Source organism: Pteropus medius, unplaced genomic scaffold (genome assembly GCF_902729225.1).
Source record: "Pteropus medius unplaced genomic scaffold, Ma_sr-lr_union100, whole genome shotgun sequence".
Taxonomy (NCBI): domain Eukaryota; kingdom Metazoa; phylum Chordata; class Mammalia; order Chiroptera; family Pteropodidae; genus Pteropus; species Pteropus medius.
The window spans coordinates 275,788-292,911 of NW_024355008.1; the positions used below are offsets into that span (position 1 = coordinate 275,788).

Consider the following 17,124-nt stretch of genomic DNA (forward strand, 5'->3'; position numbering starts at 1 on the left):
GTCGGGTCAAATGGTGGATTTCTTTGAATGCCAGTGAGTTCAGAATCTTTTCTGTACAAAGGGGAATGCTTAGACTATTCGGGGAGGGCAGTAATAATGGGATTTGGGGAAGTAATTCTGAAGGGAAAAAATGGAGGTCAGAAGCAGGTAGGGTATTTTCAAATTTGGGGTGAGAGGGAATGTGAGACCAAAGTATAGTGGTGGCAGTGGACAGAGGAAGAAAATCAAAAAAACGTTTCAAAGGCAGACTCAACAAGATTTGATTAGGGCAAAGAGGGAGGGAAAGACTCAAGTAGATTTTGTGGTTTTGGGTACAAAAAGCTATATGGTGGTTTTCAAGATGACCACAAATTCTTTGACAGTCCTCCCACTGAGTTAAGGTCTAATTCCCTTCCCCTTGAATCTGGAACAGGCATCAGTGACTCACTTAACCAATGGAATGTGACACTACATAACCTCTGGGGCTAAATCAGAAGGTAACCATGCTGCTTCTGCCTTGTTTGGTTAGAATGAGTTCTGAGCCACCTGTAGACAGCGTGGTCTACAGTCCAAGATGAGTTTAGCCTTTGAGTTGTCCTAGCCAAGGTACAGAAGTTTGAGTAAAATAACTGCAGATGATTCCAGCCTTGATGAATATAATGGCAAGACATATGGAAGCATAAGTCATAAAGGAACAGATTATTTGGCCTTCTAATCTGGTGCTCTTCAGCATGCACAAGTTTTTTATTTCATCACTTAGTTCAATAGGTGGGTAGGCAGAGAATAGTGATAGACATAAAGCAGGTTAGAAATTTACTCCAAAACATTTACATCCCTCCCCACAAATTTCCACCCCTTATGACCACTAACATACATATGAATGACAGCAGCAATTAGAGATCCGAGCCATCTGGAGGTATCCCCTGCCTTTAGTAGATTCAGAATAGACATCAATACGAATTTGAAAATTTACTTTGAGTAACAGCAGAATTATCTATTTTTCAAGAGTTATGCAACTGTTATTCCCCCTATCCCAGACAATCTCATTTGTAGGAGAAATACATTGTTGCTGAAGGATATGAAAAACTGACATGCACAGAATATTTTTGAAATTTTATCTCAGTCCAATGCCCAGATCCTAATAGCTCTAAACACAAATATACTAGCAGATCTATACGATAAAGGACTTCTTATTGTAAAAGGTAAACTGAGGTTTATATAAACACTCGTTCCTATATGCTTATATTACAGGTTTTTTAAACAGCATTGTTGAAGTATAAATCATATAAACAATAAAATTCCATGATTTTAAATGTCAAGTTCAATGAGTTTTGATAAATGTATAGTCTGGTAACCACTGCCACAACCAATATATGGAATATTTCCATCATCTGAAAGTATTCTCTTTTTTCCCTTTCACAATCAATTTCCCAGCCCAATTCCCTAGCAACCACCTATCTGCTTTCTGTTGTTAGAGTTTTGACTTTTCTAGCTTTACATACAATATAATCATACAGTGAGTGTTCTTTTTTGTGTGGCTTCTTTCACTAGGCATAATGCTGTTTTGATATTCATCATGTGGTTGAGTTTATCAATCATTGTTCTTTTTCATTACTAAGTAGTAGTTTAACATATGGATATATCATAATTTCTTTATTCATTCACCTGCAGAAGGGCATTTGTGTGTTTCTAATTTTTGGCTACTGTGAATAAAGCTGCTATGAAAATTTGAGTGCAAAATATATTTTTCTTGGGTAAAATATCTAGGAATGAGAAACTATAGTTTTAGTACTAAGAAATATTTGTCATTCCTATATCAATTATCCTGAAAAAAATTTTAATCATATTTCATAAAATTTATCAGATCTGTTGAGAAAGTTGAAGAATTAATACATTTTCCAGCCCTAAAGAATCAAACACAATCATATACATTCAACATTTTTTAAGACAATGCTTAATAATATGTAGGAAAATACTATTCCTTACAAACTTCAATATAATTATGAGTAAAATAAAATATTCATATTATTATGTGAACAAAGAAGCCATACTAAGAATTTGGTTGTAATTTTCTCTTAAGAGCAAATATAAGAGTTGCAGAATCTCTAATATAAAAAGAAGATAATTCAATTAGTCCATATTGCCAAAAAAATATATTTATAAAATGTCAATATGTTTCTCACACTTATAACATTTGTTTGCTTTAATTAAAGAAGGAAAATGTTTAGCACCTCCCAAGTGAGAAACATTTTCCAAATTCATAATATCCCCAGGACTGTTTTTAGGTTAAATTTCCACATAAAAATGTCTGGAATAGAAAATTTTAAATAGCAGAATTTAAAGTTATAAGCTTTCACATTCAAAAGTGCAGAGAATCTCAACATTAACAAATTACAGTTCTACAAAAACCAAATTATAACTTAATGTCCCTTATTTAAATAACAATGATGTCATGTTAGAGTTAACAACTACAGGTAATCACTGAATTGCAACATATGCAAAGACTAAGAAAATTTCAAGTGTTCCTAAATATATACATTTATAAAAAATATTTTACAATACTATCATCTCTAGAGAAAATTACATAAAGATAATGATCAAAGAAACACTTTCAGTAAACACAAAATAAAACTTTTTTACCTTAATTTCAAGTTGCTTTTCTAAAATAACTAATAAGTTCAACCTCATTGAATTAATGAAAATAAGATTTATTCCAGGACAGATTTTTGTGAAAGAAACTAAAACTTTAAAAAAACATGATATGAAAATAACACGAGAAGTTTCCTGATACAAATAATCTTTAGATTCCCTTAACTCAATACTTGGAAATTCAATGTCATATTTTGTAAACCAGTCACATAAAATGATTCTAAAAGTATAAATGAGTTTTATATCAACCAATTGACTCTGACAACGGCCATCTCACCACCTGTCATCGACAACATCCAATGGAAACCTGTGGTGCTTAAAACACATTTCACCACCTACCAAGGAGGCTGACCCCAGAGTGGAGAAGACCGGGGCTCTAAGACACAGGTAGCTACTGCCACGTAGTGGCAACGGTGCCAGCCAGTGGAATGGAGCACACATTCTGGGTCCCCAAATCCCAGGAAGGCTGCTCTGCCTGCATCAATGCACCCAATCCTTTGGATGGCGTAGAACTTCCAGAATTTCAGCTTCTCTGGAGTTCTCTGAGGGTGAATGCATGTACTCCCATCTGTGCAGGTCCAAAACAGAAGCAAAAAATGTAATAATAAATTTATAATAATAAACAATACACTTATCTCTTAAGAAAAATGAAAAATAAAATTCTAAAAGTGTAAAAAATGTCTTATACCTCTTGGTCTACCCTGTGCCTAATATGTCTTTTACCCACCGGGCTTTTAAAAAATACTTTCTGCTAAAGAAATCAAGTTTCTTAATAATTCCTGAGCATATTTTGGCTAATACTAATATCCCAGAGCCAAAATACACTTTTACTATAAACTGAGGTTTTATAACATGTAGGACCTGAGATGATCCATGGGCAAACGTTTTTTAGTTTAATGATTATGCATTTACTTTAATGTGTTACTTTCTACTTATGGCAATAATATTGGTTTGCCTTTTAAAATAAATTCTTTCTCAGGAAAAAAAAGTATAAAATTAAAGTAAATAACACCTCAGAAAATATACAAATTTGGTTAAAATGGTTAAGCTGTAGTATGAAGTCTGGGAAATAGTGGTTTAGACCAAAAGGTGGTGAACTTTTCCTATAAAGGCCACATAATAAATACTTTAGGCTTTGTGGAGCCACATATGGTCTCTTACATATTCTTTTGTTTTTAATAAATCCTTTAAAAATGTAAAATCCATTCTTAGCTCAAGGGCTTAGCACAGGTGGACTTGGATTTGTCCTGCAGTCTTAAGTTTGCAGATCGCTGGTATAGACTATAAGAATCTAAAAGTGACCTGCTGTGTTAATTCTACTCACTTGAGCAAGGGAGTAATTTCTAACCTGCCCATACCTGCAGTTTAGAATGTGCATTATAATTAGGGGACAGCAGAGATCAGGTAGACTACCAGAGGCCTTAGGAACTCATCTCCACTTTTTTTTATTCCCATCTCACCTCTAGAGTAGAAGGAACACCTAACGGTGATATGCGTGAGCTTCTAGCCAAGGACATGAGATCCCCAAACAGTTGTTAAACAAGGAGAGAGCCAATGCCATTCTGAAGGCAGTCACATCTTAGTGGGCACTAATCTCATAGGGCTAGATCTGGACAGCAGAATGATACAAGGCAGACCGTCAATGCCATCCAGTAGTCCATTCTTATTTGGACATTTAAACTCATGGAGAAAAAAAATTCTAGCTCTTATAAAACAGGCAATGTTAATTTTTGTTGTCCTCTGATATTTCTATTTCAGTCTAGACACACCTCATTCTCACTTTCTTAAAGGCAACAAAGCCAGTTGTAGATTTTTATTAACCCAGTAGCACCAATGTAAATATGTCTTCAAAACTCCCCACACAGATTCACTTAACCTTTATAGAAGCTCACCAGAGCAGCACAGAGAGAATGGCAAGCATCCGAAACGATTCCCTCATACTTTCAAACAAACGTACTACTTCATACTGGAGAGTAAGACAATTCCTCACAAGTGCAATAATTTCTAATAAATTTAAGTTTAAAAAGCTGATATGTTCAAATTTATTTGCTTTACCTGTAGCTCTTCCTAGAAAACTGCCAGGTAGGGAAGGTTAATCTGGCTCCCTAGACACCACCGTCTACCCTGTCCTCTCGCCCTCGCCCTCTGTCCTCTCCCTGCTCTCACACGCAGAGCTCTACCATTCATATTGCCACCCCTTAAAAAAAATTTGATTTTTCTTATTTATTTGACTGTGATTTTCTTATAAAATCAGCAATATCAAAACCAGTGAAATCTTTAGGTTAAGACATTTGCAGTGTTAACCTTCATGATTAGTGGGAATTAAGAGGTTTGGGGTGGGGGAATAATTATTACAATAATCTATTCCTACCGGGCAGTTAGAGGTAAAGACATCAAGATGCTTTCAATCCTGGATCCTGGAGTGAAGAGGCCAAACTTTGTACCCCGATCATACAGCAGGTTAAATTCTACATACCTGACATAAAGACATCAAATAACATTAAGGGCCAGCTGAGTAAAATCTTTCTTAAGATTAACCTGTAATGAATATTTAAAAGAGGGCTTCTTCCCACCCATCCTCCCTTAATCAGCTGGAATAGGCACAAGGAAAACCAGTTTATAGTCAGTTGAGTTTTCTCCATCTGGACAGGCATAAATAAAAGGGTATTCTATCCAACAAACAATAGGATATATGTTCGGCCCCAACACAGAGCAGTTATAAAATAAGAAGGTTGTTTTCCAATAAACAAACAAAATGAACACAAAGCTGAGAACTTTAAGGCACAATTACAGGAAAAAAATGGCACCCTTTATCAGGATAGCACAGCTCCCTCTGGCCCTCCCCCACAGTCTGAGATGTTTCAGTCAAAGACTTCATTTCACTGCCTTTAACTCACATGTACTAAGACAAGATAAAACTCTTGTAATTAAACAGACAAATGCAGATAAAAGCAATCTCATAATGTTTACTAATATATTTTTGAAGTAGTTAACAGCATTAATAAGCAGTAATATAATTCAATCTTCCTGCGGATTAACAGCAATCATAATAAAAGGAGTTGAGTTGCAGTGCTGTTTTATTAGCATCAATCTAAACTTGGTTCAGTATATTAGTTTTCTATAAACTATCATAGTGAGATCTAAACTCGGCCTAACTTAAAAATCTGTGATTGCCTTTTGGATCATGGGATCCTTTGTAAAAGAGTCTCTTCTCCCCATTTACAAAAAGGTAATTTCTACTACCCCCCAAAATTTAGAATGATCCATAAATCTAAAAATGTCAATAGTCCCCCTTTCAGATCATTTCTCAACTCACTCAGAAACTACTCTCTTGATCTAACCTGTCCTCAGATATACTTGTTAATCACTAGTTACTACATTTAATCACACACAGAAAAAAATAATCTCTAAAATCCCAGAGTACAAATTGTAGAAAGGATCCTTCTGTATGGAAACCTGCCAAAGGGTCTGAGAAAAATTTCAATAAATTATCTATGAATTCCTTTTGAGCCCTCACTATTTATCATTGAATTTCACACACTAACGACAATACCTTTTTAGCTTGTTTCAAAAGATACTTTAAGTGAATCTGCTTAACTTCCTCCTCAGAAAAGACCATAGAAAAGGATTTCAGTCTCTCAGCCCCCTTTGTGAACCCTGATACTACTTTTCTGAAACACAGTATTTAAGGAATGGCTGTGGTTCTCTAGTTTGCACTAATGTCTTTTTCAAAGACCCTGGTAAGGCGCTCCCTAAACGAGCTTTCTGGAGGATCCCTGTGCTGTGTTCCTTTTTTAAGTAAAGGATCCCCCTTTCCCTACATTGGCCTCTCTGACTTCCACTGGGTTTCACTTAGACCTGATCTTTCCTATTCTTTCCATACATTCATCCTCTTTGAGGTATCTGTAAACTATGGACCTCAACCGTTCCCTCCAACTTAAATGATGCCTAAATTTTATCCTGTTTCCCTTTCCCAAAATACAACAAAACAACAACTTAGTTGTTGATCTTTAGTTTCTGTTCTCCTACAGTTAAAAAAAAAAAAAAAGGCTATAAGACAAACTGAATATCAAAGTCTGGGGAGAGAAAAGTTGTAACTGAGAAGAGACTAAATGAAATTGCAAATAAGAGACTGTAAAGTCAAAGGAGAAGCAGTCTGACCACTGCAAGGGAAACTCATATTTGAGGTGGGAGGAGGTGGAGAAGAGCAACCTGTGAAGGAGAGAGATAGGGTTATGAATGCAGTGTAAGAAACTGAAGACAGTGCTGATAACTGCAGTGAAGAGCTGGGGTTATCTTAAGGCCTGGAGTTTACTGCCATCCTAAGGCCCAGAGATAAGGATGGTAGGAGACTCTCCTTGAAGAATAGTTACCCACCACGCCCCAGAAAATTTAACACCCCACACTTACACCTTATACCTAACTCAAAAAACACCAACATGCAATGATATACACCACTGGAACTTCAAAATGTCTTGTCATTAAATAATGAAAAAAATATTATTCCTATGTCCAAAAAGTTTTAAGGGCTTCGCCTCATTGGTATTCACAAAACCTGCCAGCTTTACATACGAAATCGTATGCAAAACTAGAACATTGTACTTCCCATAGAGTTTCCTTTTTTTTTTCTTTTTTAATCATCCTCTTAGGTATACCTTCCCCACTAAAATGTGAGCTTGTTTTTGCAGGTCCATGTTACGCTTACCTTTGTAGCCAGCACAGTGCCTAGACATAGGGGGCACATGATAAATGTCAAGTGAAGGGAGGAGAAGTAAAGGTGTATTTGAGAAATCATGGAAACAACAACAAAAAACATGTCCCAAAATAGATGCATTGTTTAAGAAATTTCTAAGAAAAGTTAATCAACTCTCATTTTCCCAAGTCTATAAATGGGGACCTCAGATAGCACAGACAGTGATAAGGAACAATAAACACAAACATCTATCTTTAGACTTGGAATGTTATTTAAGCTGACCTTTTGGGGGCACTAGACTTCCCTCTTTGAGTACCCAAAGCTTCATATGCCCAAGACAGAATTGACACAAACGAGAAAATCCATTTTACAGTCATGGACCAGTAGTATATACAGAATTAAGATGGCAATGAGAAATGCATGTGAACTGGAAAAGTAGTTATTTGGAGCTGATTAATAGGTATATCCCAGCCGAAGATAACCTCATGCTGGTCACCCAACTGAGCCCAAGTTCCATGCACAGAGCAGGGTGGCTAGCGTGAGTATCATGGTAAGAAGCACAGACCTGCTTCAACCACGTCCTTCACGTCTGGAAAAGACCCCAAGTGTTGAAGTCATGACAACTTGGTTCCACTTCTGGAATCTTTTATTTACCAACTGTGTAACCTTGGGCAAGGAACTTATCTTTCTGAAAATAAGTTTTATCATCTATAAAATGATAACAATTACAGCAATCTCACAGGTTTGTGAAGAAAATTAGATGCAAACTATCTAACATATTGGCTGTCACACAGCAAAGACTCCATAATTAGTAGATATTATCATTAGCGTAAATAATTTCTAACATGATTGTTTCCATCATAACTTCCATAAAACCTGAATGAAAAAAGGTGTGATTCCAAATTTTCAAAGCAGCAAAACATTAAATGATGTCCATTATTGTGGCATAAGGCTGGAGGGTATTGCTAGAAGACTAAAAGAAATCAGCTGAATTAAATTTAGCAAGTACTTAACACATGCCTGTTATGAATCTCTGATGTATAGACAAATGAAATAAACTTTGCTCTCTCTATAATACTATTTTACAAATTTTTTTATTCTTTTACTTATGAAATTAGAGTAGTAATACAACCCTGAGAAAGTATCTGCCCAAGATAACACACCACCCACTATTACTACAGCTGCTCCGCCTCCCACCCAGTTATGAAACAAGTTATGCAATGAGATGATTTATTTTCCTCTCCCTCACTCACCGTCCTCTCCGGAGCTGCTGCCACAGCTTCTCCTGGGGAGTGAATGAGTCATCACAATGCTTTTTCACAAGAGGTATATAAGAAGGAATGACAGCCTGGGCACAGCTCTGGACAAAGTGAAACACCTCCTCCTTGGATGGAGAGTCGAGGTCATCAAAAAAGATGCCCCCAAGGCCCCTCCGCTCCCCACGATGGGCTATAAAAAAGTAATCATCACACCTGGAAAACAGAGCAAAGCCAAATCAGGGATAGAAGACAAAAAAAAAGCATAAAAATCAATGCGAGTGTTTCAACCGACAGCAGCAGTCCCCAACCTTTTTGGAACCAGGGACCGGTGCTCCTATGAGAATCTAATGGCTGATGATCTGAGGTTTTGCTGAGGCGGTGATGCTAGCACTGGGGAGCAGCTGCAAATATAGATGAAGCTTTACTCATGCACCAGCAGTGTACCTCCTGCTGTGCAGCCTGGTTCCTAACAGGCCATGTACCAGTACCAGCCCGGGGAGTTGGGAACCCTTGACTTAGAGCACCCTGACTAATGCCAGCACAGTGTCCTTACTTTTTGCTCAACTACAAAAATGAAACTAAGTCTTTACACAGATTTCCTGCAGTTAGCATCAATGTAGAAAATGTTCTTTTATCTGCAAAGCAAGCAAGCAAGCAATTTAATACATAGCTATCTAAAGGATATGGCACTCTAAGATCTTTAATGAAAGAAAATCAGTCTACAGCCTTGCCACCCTGAACATGCCCAACCTCATCTGATCTTGGAAGCTAAGCAGGATCGGGCCTGGTTAGTAATTGGATGGGAGACCACCTAGGAAGACCCGGTGCTGTAGGCATAAAAAGAAAAGAAAAAAGAAAAAAAAAGAAAATCAAAAAGCCCAGTATTAATATTCTATTTCTTGAAACAAGTGATGCTGCTGCCCTCAAAAGCAATGCTACTTTTGAATAACGCAGGACAGGAATCCTCTACCAACGGTGACACCAACCAAGCCCATGACTGGGCACCAACCCCTGAGCTCTCAATCAGTTTTTTATTCACCAAAGGAAAGTATAGTAAATAATCTCTAAAGTCTCTTTTAGCAATAAAATTTAATGACTCTATAGCAAGCATGACTGAGAGAAGGGCTGGCTGAGGGAAAGGTTCAGAGAATAGAGTCTTCCAACATAGTAAAGGCTCGTGAGTCAGCACATGAAACTATCAAACTGTTCTTGAGTCTTTCCCCCTAGAGCACCTTTACTAAGAAGTCATTTCCTAAATGTTAAATCTGCAGAATAGTTTACATTGTAGAAAAGGTTCTTTTAATGATCTCTATAGAATAAGAGTCCTTAAGTAGAAAAACTGTACAAAAACTCAAAGCTATTTAAAAGTTTATTAAAAATAGGTTAAACAAAAAAAGGTGGAAGATGCAAATTCCCAGAAATGTTGCATTGGTATAATTCACCTCAAGTGTAATGTGTTGGCTTTTCTTTGTGTGCACACTGTATTAACATAAAGTACATCATGAGCAAGGCTGTAAAGTCAGCTTTAACCAAATCGCATTATTTCAAAATCTCTCTTCATGAAATTATGAAATTAAATTTGCTACTTATACTAAAAACTTCTTAACTAGCTTGTACCTTAGACGTTTTATTAACTAATATTACCCAGATAAAGTCATCTCAGTAATGGCAAAAAGAGGAAACCAAAAAAAGGGAACGTCTATCCTACCAGTCCTCCTGGAAGGATACTGATTCATTAGAGGAAAAAAAAAAAACCGTCTTATATCTGTGCATCTGTGGCTGTGTAATTTTCAGTGGTAATATAAAATCAAAGAGAATATTCAAATGTCTTATCTTAGTTCTGAGAATTTTAAAGCTGTACTCTATGCTCTTACATAAAAAATTCAAGATTCCACAATATTAGTTCTAAAAGCAAAACAAACAAAAAACAAACGAAAACTCTTTGTTCTTCTTTTTTCAAGAATGTCAATTAGCTCTAAACAGTTTGACTACTCTACTCTTACTCCAAACAATTTATGCCTAGATTCCATTCTACCACAAACATCCTGGGTCTCCTCACAACTCTTGTTTTTCTTTTCTTTACCATTAGCGTTTCTTTCACAAACTTTCCAATTCCACTTTTCTCCTTGTCCAAAATCTCTGGTACATTTACATCTCTTCCGAATAGTTCACCAGCCCTTCCTATGCCCTCACACATTCCCATGGCGAAAACAATAATTCTCATCTGGGATAAGAATTTCCCACCCTAGGATTAAAAAGTCTTGGATTCTTGGAATAGAGCACCTTAAAGTTTATATTCTAAATCATCTGGAATCAAAAAGATGCTGCTACCCAATTCTTATTATAGACATTCAAATATTCCTAAGTACATATATTATGAAGACCACCTAAAACTGGTACCTCACTTCTGATGGGCAAAGAAAACAGTTCAATCTTCATAAACTGAAAAGGTATTTAGTGACATAGTGGTTGGTGTCACCGATGGTAGAGGATTCCTGTCCTGCGTTATTCAAAAGTCCTTTTGGGATCTCCAAAAGGAATGGAATATAATATACTTTAGGGGTCGCGACAAGTTCAATACCTTTACCTACCATTTTTTGAATTTGGGGTAGAGATCTGGACCATGCGGGTCACAAGCCTCCTTTAGAGTTTTGTGAAAATGAACAGCATCCTCTTGGTTCAAGTATGTTGGAGTAAGGTCACATCCACCACCAAACCACCACTGCTTGTTACCTAACAAATCAAGACATGTGAATCTGATGTGGACTCTGGAATTTTAGATGCAGCATACTACTCACTGTATTAGCGAACTTAATTTATCGGCTTATTTTATTAAGCATGAAATAGGTGGCAATCAAAAAACATTCAACTGAATTTAGCTCTGAATGGCCAGTAAGGCCTAGGTAGAAAAGCAGCAGTAAAGAAGAAAGAAACCGGAATAGGAAATTAAAAAGTGAGAGAGTAGAACCAGGCAGGGAAATAATATGCATGATAGTGAATAATCAAACACCACACAGGTGGACCAGGCAGTGGATCTCAATGCTAGATGAATATTAGAATCACATGATGAATTTAAATGCCTCCATTAGGTCATTAAAAAAAAAAAAAGCAAATATCTGGCCCAGGCATTTAGAATGAGAGAGTGTGTGTGTGTGTGTGTGTTTTATTAAATCATTCTTTCTTTGTTGGAGGAAATATGGGGAGGTCAGAGTCCAGCCAATACCACTTTACTTCTCTTGTCCACTGCATAATCCATTTACCTGCTGAGAAATAAATATTTATATATATAAAAAACCTAGGATATTCTGATATTTCCTATATTAAAAACCACTACTACCCCCTCCCCTTTCTCCCAGAAAGGGTAAAAGCACTTGCTGAAGGAGACAACTTACCACTTGAGAATAACTACTTCATGTACTTAATTAGGTCTACAGGTTGTCAGTACCAGTTACCAACTTTTAAACATTAAAAGGTAGAGCCAAACCAAGTGGGTTCAAAATGAAGTTAAATACACTGACTTCAAATGCTATAACCTACAGAGACACCAATAGGAGTAGCGTGGCACTGTACAGATGTTCTGACAGGTGGTAAGAGCTGGCTGAGCTAATGGGAGATCTAAGCTGGAACTACATGTCCATAATAAGGCATGATCAACTGTAGCCCACCCTGAACCCACTGATAACGCACTGCTGATGAGCAAAGCTATGCAGGTGGAAAGTATCTTCCAAAAGCAAATTCTCAATTTCAATATAACCTTTCCCATGTTTTCCTTTGGGTGTATTGAGTTTATATTTGCAAAGAACCCCGTGTGCACTTTAAGTTTGGGTTTATTAAATCATTCTTTCTTTGTTGGAGGAAATATGGGGAGGTCAGAGTCCAGCCAATACCACTTTACTTCTCTTGTCCACTGCATAATCCATTATACCTGCTGAGAAATAAATCTTCCTGTGCCTCCTAAAGAAAATCTAGTTAAGGTTGTGTTTGTTCTTTCTCAATTGTATATGTAATGCCTTCTAACCTGTTTTTAAATACACATTTTACACAGTAATACTTGCCACTGCTCCAGAGATCCTTACCATCGGCTTCTTCTATTTCAAAGTATCTGTAGTTGAAATGGATAGTAGGAGCATGAGGATTCTTAGGGTGGATCACAGAGCTCACACCCATAGCAGAAAACGGCAATTTACCTGGAAAGTAAAATACGCAGTAAGCTGCACTCAATCACCTGGCTTGGTAACTCCAACATGGATTCTGGATCAATTTTCAAAAACTGCTTTTTAATTAGTCTCTTAAAATATAATTCTAAAAAAGTAATTATGAACATGTTTATCTGGCATATGTACCCAAATGGCTTTATACAGAAGCAATATTTATTTTACAAATAAAACTTGTGTGGCGGCGGGGGGCGGACAGGTTCGCAGGGACTATTAAAGGCTGGTGAGACAGTCTGGTTTACCATCTTTAGTCTTCAGATTTTTTCCTCTGCTTCTCATTTGTTTTGCTGCTTCTTCAGAAAGATTTCCGTGAACGACAGAAATGCTCACCCCAGCCTTTTCAAAAACATGCCCATCTTGAAGTACGCAGCTGATGCCACCACCTCCTGTTTATAGAAATGTAAAGTAAGAGAATGTAAAATTGAAAACAAAGTGCAAATTGAAAACAACCCTTGCATGAAGGTGGTGGGATTAGGAGTTATTTTCATTCTCCATTTTTCTAAATCTTCCATAATATCAGAATATTTATAATTTTTTAAGTAAAATAAAATCAGATAACTAGCTTAGCTTTCTATTATAGGCAAATATTATCTCTCCACGTCACCAAACTGAATATTTCTTCTACATTTTTATACCATCAACTAAAATAAATCACCGGCACATTTTTCTCTTCAAATACTACTGCTCAGAATGGCATCTATTGGTTATAAAATATGAGAGAAAGCTAAGGTTAAAAATAGGAATGGGTATATTTCAAGAGTGTTGTACTATTACAACACTCTTTTTAAGTGCTTCATATTGTTTCAATTGTTTTTTCCCAGTGTGCTCTGCCTTTTAATTTTGTTTACAAGAAATTAAAACAAAACAAAACAAAACAATAGATATTTGATCACTGAAGGGATTTGGAACCTTAAACTGAGCAAGACGAACATTAACATTTCGGTACATGAACTATTACTATAAATAGCTGGTCTTTGTTTTTAAGACACTAGAATTACCACAACAGCAACTGCTTCATAAAGGCTCATGCTTGGCTTGTTTTAATTTTAAGACTTTTTAGAGCTGGATGGGACATAAGATGATCCAGTACAACAACCTCTGTATATTTCGAATGAGAAAACTAAGGCTCAGAAAGGCAAAACACCTCCTCCAAGAACACAGAGCTGGCAAGTGGCCCAAACAATGTTTCAATGCTTTCTATGCTTCAGACAATATTTTAAGCACATCACATATATTATTTTATTTAATCCTTAAAATACCATCATATATTATTTCTAATCTCATTACATAGATGGGAAACAGAGGCACAAAAAAAGTCAAGTAACTTCTGAGGGTTACACAGCTAGTCTAGTGTTGAGATTGTGTGTCCTAGTTCGATGGTTTTCACTTAAAACCATTACAAGATGGGAAACACTATGAAAACCAGGTTTAACTTCACTTAATATAAATGTGGCAGTACCATGGCCCAAAATCGGTTGATGATAAGTTGCTGTAGTATTCCATTCCCAACTAAGAAAAGTCAGAAATCTTTCAGGTTTATGAGCAAAATGTGAGGTTTCATTGTCCAGGTAATAACATGGTCATGAAATATATGACTATAAGAACTGGGTTGTGATACTGAAGTATTTGCCACTGGAAGAAAAGATTTTACTAGCAGGAAATCTGATGGGTGCATTTGGTTAAGTGCTGACCAGTCAATCAAATATTTCTTGTTTAACATGGGAAAACGAAACAATGATACCCTCAGCTGGAGGAGTCTGACTGACACTTTAGCAAAGAGGGGCCGAATTTCTCTTTCCATCTCCGAAGAAGGTATAAACCCATCTACAGAAGCAGATGAAAGGTGGGGGAAATCTATGGTCAATTACAAATTTGGACATCCAAGCTTGTTGCGTGAAATATCTCTTAAAACCTCTATGAAAAATGCCATTATAAAATTGCAAAGACTTTGAAATGTCCAGTACTATAATTAGACAGCAGATCGGGGTCCACTCCTGCAAGAAGAGGGCTGAAGACTCTTTTCAGTGTCAATCTTTTCAAAGGTGTGTGTCCCTTTTAATCTAGCAGGTACCCTTTTCCTACTCCCATCGCCTATTCTGAATCATCTGCCTGCAATCTAAAGCCTGACCTCTTTTGCCCGCCTCTTCACTCCCTGCCCCATGGACCGATCTTCTTACCTTCTTTCCTCTCCCACCGGTCCACAGAGAAGCGGGAACCTCCGTCAACCTGTGCCAGCGCCTGGCACACCTGAGCCTGGGTCTCCAGGATCAGCAGCTCCATCCTAGTCTTCATGTCGTCCGGCCTCCTCCGCAGCTCGCGCAGGTCGGTCACAGGCAAGGCCATGAAGCAGCTGCAGCGGCGGACCAATTCGTCTTCCTCCTCCGGCTTCCCCAGCGAGGGGCTCCGTGGCCCCGAGCTCTTGGGTACCATCTCCGCTCGCTCTACGTGCCGGAAGGCGGCGGCGGCGGCGGCGGCGGCCATCCCCGCCAGCGCCGCGGCCAGCCCGGTCCCCAGCCAGGGGCTGCCTCCCGCCCTCGTGCGGTGCCCCAGCCCGCGGCTCTGCTCGGTGCCAGCCGTGCCAGGGGGCCGGCAGATGCGTCCGGCCGCGCAGCCACGGGACCAAGCGCGCAGCTCCCCGCAGCCAACCCGCGCCGCGCGCCAGCCGGGACCCGCGCTCAGCCTGCCCAGGTGCAAGGCCATGTTCCCGCGCTGTCACTCTTGGGCAGTGCCCGCGTCCCGGTGACTGGTCCCTGAGGCCCCTGGGAGACCGGAGCAGGCGAGCCGCCCTGGAACAGGGAACTCTCGGCGAAAGACAGCTGCTACCGGGTCGTGATCCCGGACAGCGGGCGGGAGGCGGGGAATTCTGGGAGCTGTAGTCCCGGCTCTTATCGCCGCCTGCGTCGGGGCGATAAAGAATCCGTCGTCCCCAGAAGGGTGGGTCCGACGGGAAGAGACCTGGGCGTGGAGGTGCAAGAGGGCGGCGGAGGCGACGATAAAGATAAAAGAGGCTTTCTTGTTAAGTACAACCTCTGGTCTGCTGTTGGATCAACCACAAAGAGAGGACAAAGTAGGGCTGCACGGAGAGGACTGACAGGGGCAGAAATGTGGCCAGAGACCTCCGCCTGACTAACATTGTCAAACAGCGTTGCAAATCCTGGCTCTATTATCTGAAGAATGCCCCTTAGTTCCCTGTTTTAATCCCATAGAGTTTGTGGAATTTGTAAGATTGGTGGGGGCGGAGCCTGGGAAACGCCTTATCCAAAGGCGAGTTTCTAAAGGGAGTGGGAAAAGCTAGAAAAGGGCTCCTAAGAAATCCTAGGAAAAGACTCTCTGGGGTCAACTTCACAGTTAAATCATTAAAATCTTCCTAGGTCTTGCTCCCACAGTTCTTACTTGATTTTTTTAAAGATAGAAAAAGCATAGTGACTGTTTAAACTAGCATGAAACTCATGACCTGGTGTGTCTGATAAAGGAATAAGAAATTAGGAATACTTACCCTACAGCTGTAGGGTGCTGCCAACTATTTCTCAGGTTTAGTACTTCCAGCAACTCCTATAAACTAAGCAGGACAAACATTCACATTCCTTCCCCCACCCTCACCCCCAAAACATAAACACACACTTTTAAAAAAAAATGAGGAAAGAAGCTAACATAGATTTGATGGACAGGTTGTTGTGACCGAAATAACCAGGCCCAACTCAAGTGCTCTAATCCAAGAGACAGTTTATTAGCCTGCGGCTGTCCTTGCAAAGGAGCAGCCCCCGAGACGCAAGGGCACAAAGGTTTTAAGCCCTCGATTCCATCCCCCACATCCTTAATCTTTACACAAAAGACTATATCTCCTCCATTCATTAACTGATAACTAAGAGGTGGGTAAGCAAGCAGGGGTACAGAAGCAGAATGCGTCATTGTTAAAATATTTTGTACCTATAGGCAGTGATCCGGCCAGTAAATCCCTTTAGTTAATAAATTTTTAGCAGATAACTAACTAGAAGTGAGACATGGTGGTTAGCACTACCATGTCTTATCCTTAACCTATTGTTTCTAAAGGTGAGGTCACTACAAGGTGTTTTTGTTGTTGTTTCTGTCACCATACCACGGTTTCATGTTGTCTGGACATAAAAGTGTAAGAATAACTGTCAGTGGCCATTTTGTCCCTTAAGTCTTAAGGATGATTTTAGTTTCTAGTAGTAGATCATTTAAGCCACTGGTGGTAGTTTCTGCAATTTTTTTCTTATTGTCAAGATTCAATGATAGAACTTTCATGGCTATGGGCAGACCACTTGTAGGCAGTGTAGTTTATCCATCCACAACTGCATCTGGCAGCTCT

At 38.7% G+C, this 17,124-nt stretch overlaps 1 protein-coding gene and 1 pseudogene across 2 annotated transcripts; one reads left to right on the forward strand and one right to left on the reverse strand.

The window, feature by feature from the left end:
* Positions 1 to 694: 694 nt before the first annotated feature.
* Positions 695 to 15,972, reverse strand: CPOX (coproporphyrinogen oxidase). 2 transcript variants are annotated; one of them, XR_005651492.1, is made up of 8 exons: positions 14,972 to 15,972; positions 13,037 to 13,180; positions 12,657 to 12,767; positions 11,172 to 11,313; positions 8,575 to 8,793; positions 5,000 to 5,104; positions 3,026 to 3,196; positions 695 to 2,593 (listed from the first exon to the last, which is right to left on the reverse strand). XR_005651492.1 is itself a non-coding variant. In XM_039856795.1 (7 exons), the coding sequence occupies exons 1-7, from the start codon at positions 15,492 to 15,494 to the stop codon at positions 3,109 to 3,111; spliced, it is 1,332 nt and encodes a 443-aa protein (XP_039712729.1). In that variant the 5' UTR covers positions 15,495 to 15,972; the 3' UTR covers positions 2,667 to 3,108. The 2 variants fall into 2 exon arrangements, 1 of the variants encoding a protein (XP_039712729.1); XM_039856795.1 differs by lacking the exon at positions 695 to 2,593 and having other exon boundaries at positions 2,667 to 3,196.
* Positions 9,298 to 9,416, forward strand: LOC120598230 (uncharacterized; annotated as a pseudogene).
* Positions 15,973 to 17,124: the final 1,152 nt, after the last annotated feature.

Coding starts and splice junctions, on each gene's coding strand:
- CPOX (XM_039856795.1), bottom strand. CDS start 15,494: ATGGCCTTGCACCTGGGCAGGCTGAGCGCGGGTCCCGGCTGGCGCGCG. Junction 11,314..12,656: donor TGAAATAGAAGAAGCCGATG/GTAAGGATCTCT, acceptor TTGATTTGTTAG/GTAACAAGCAGTGGTGGTTT. Junction 3,197..4,999: donor TCTTTACCTCTAACTGCCCG/GTAGGAATAGAT, acceptor GGACCTGCACAG/ATGGGAGTACATGCATTCAC.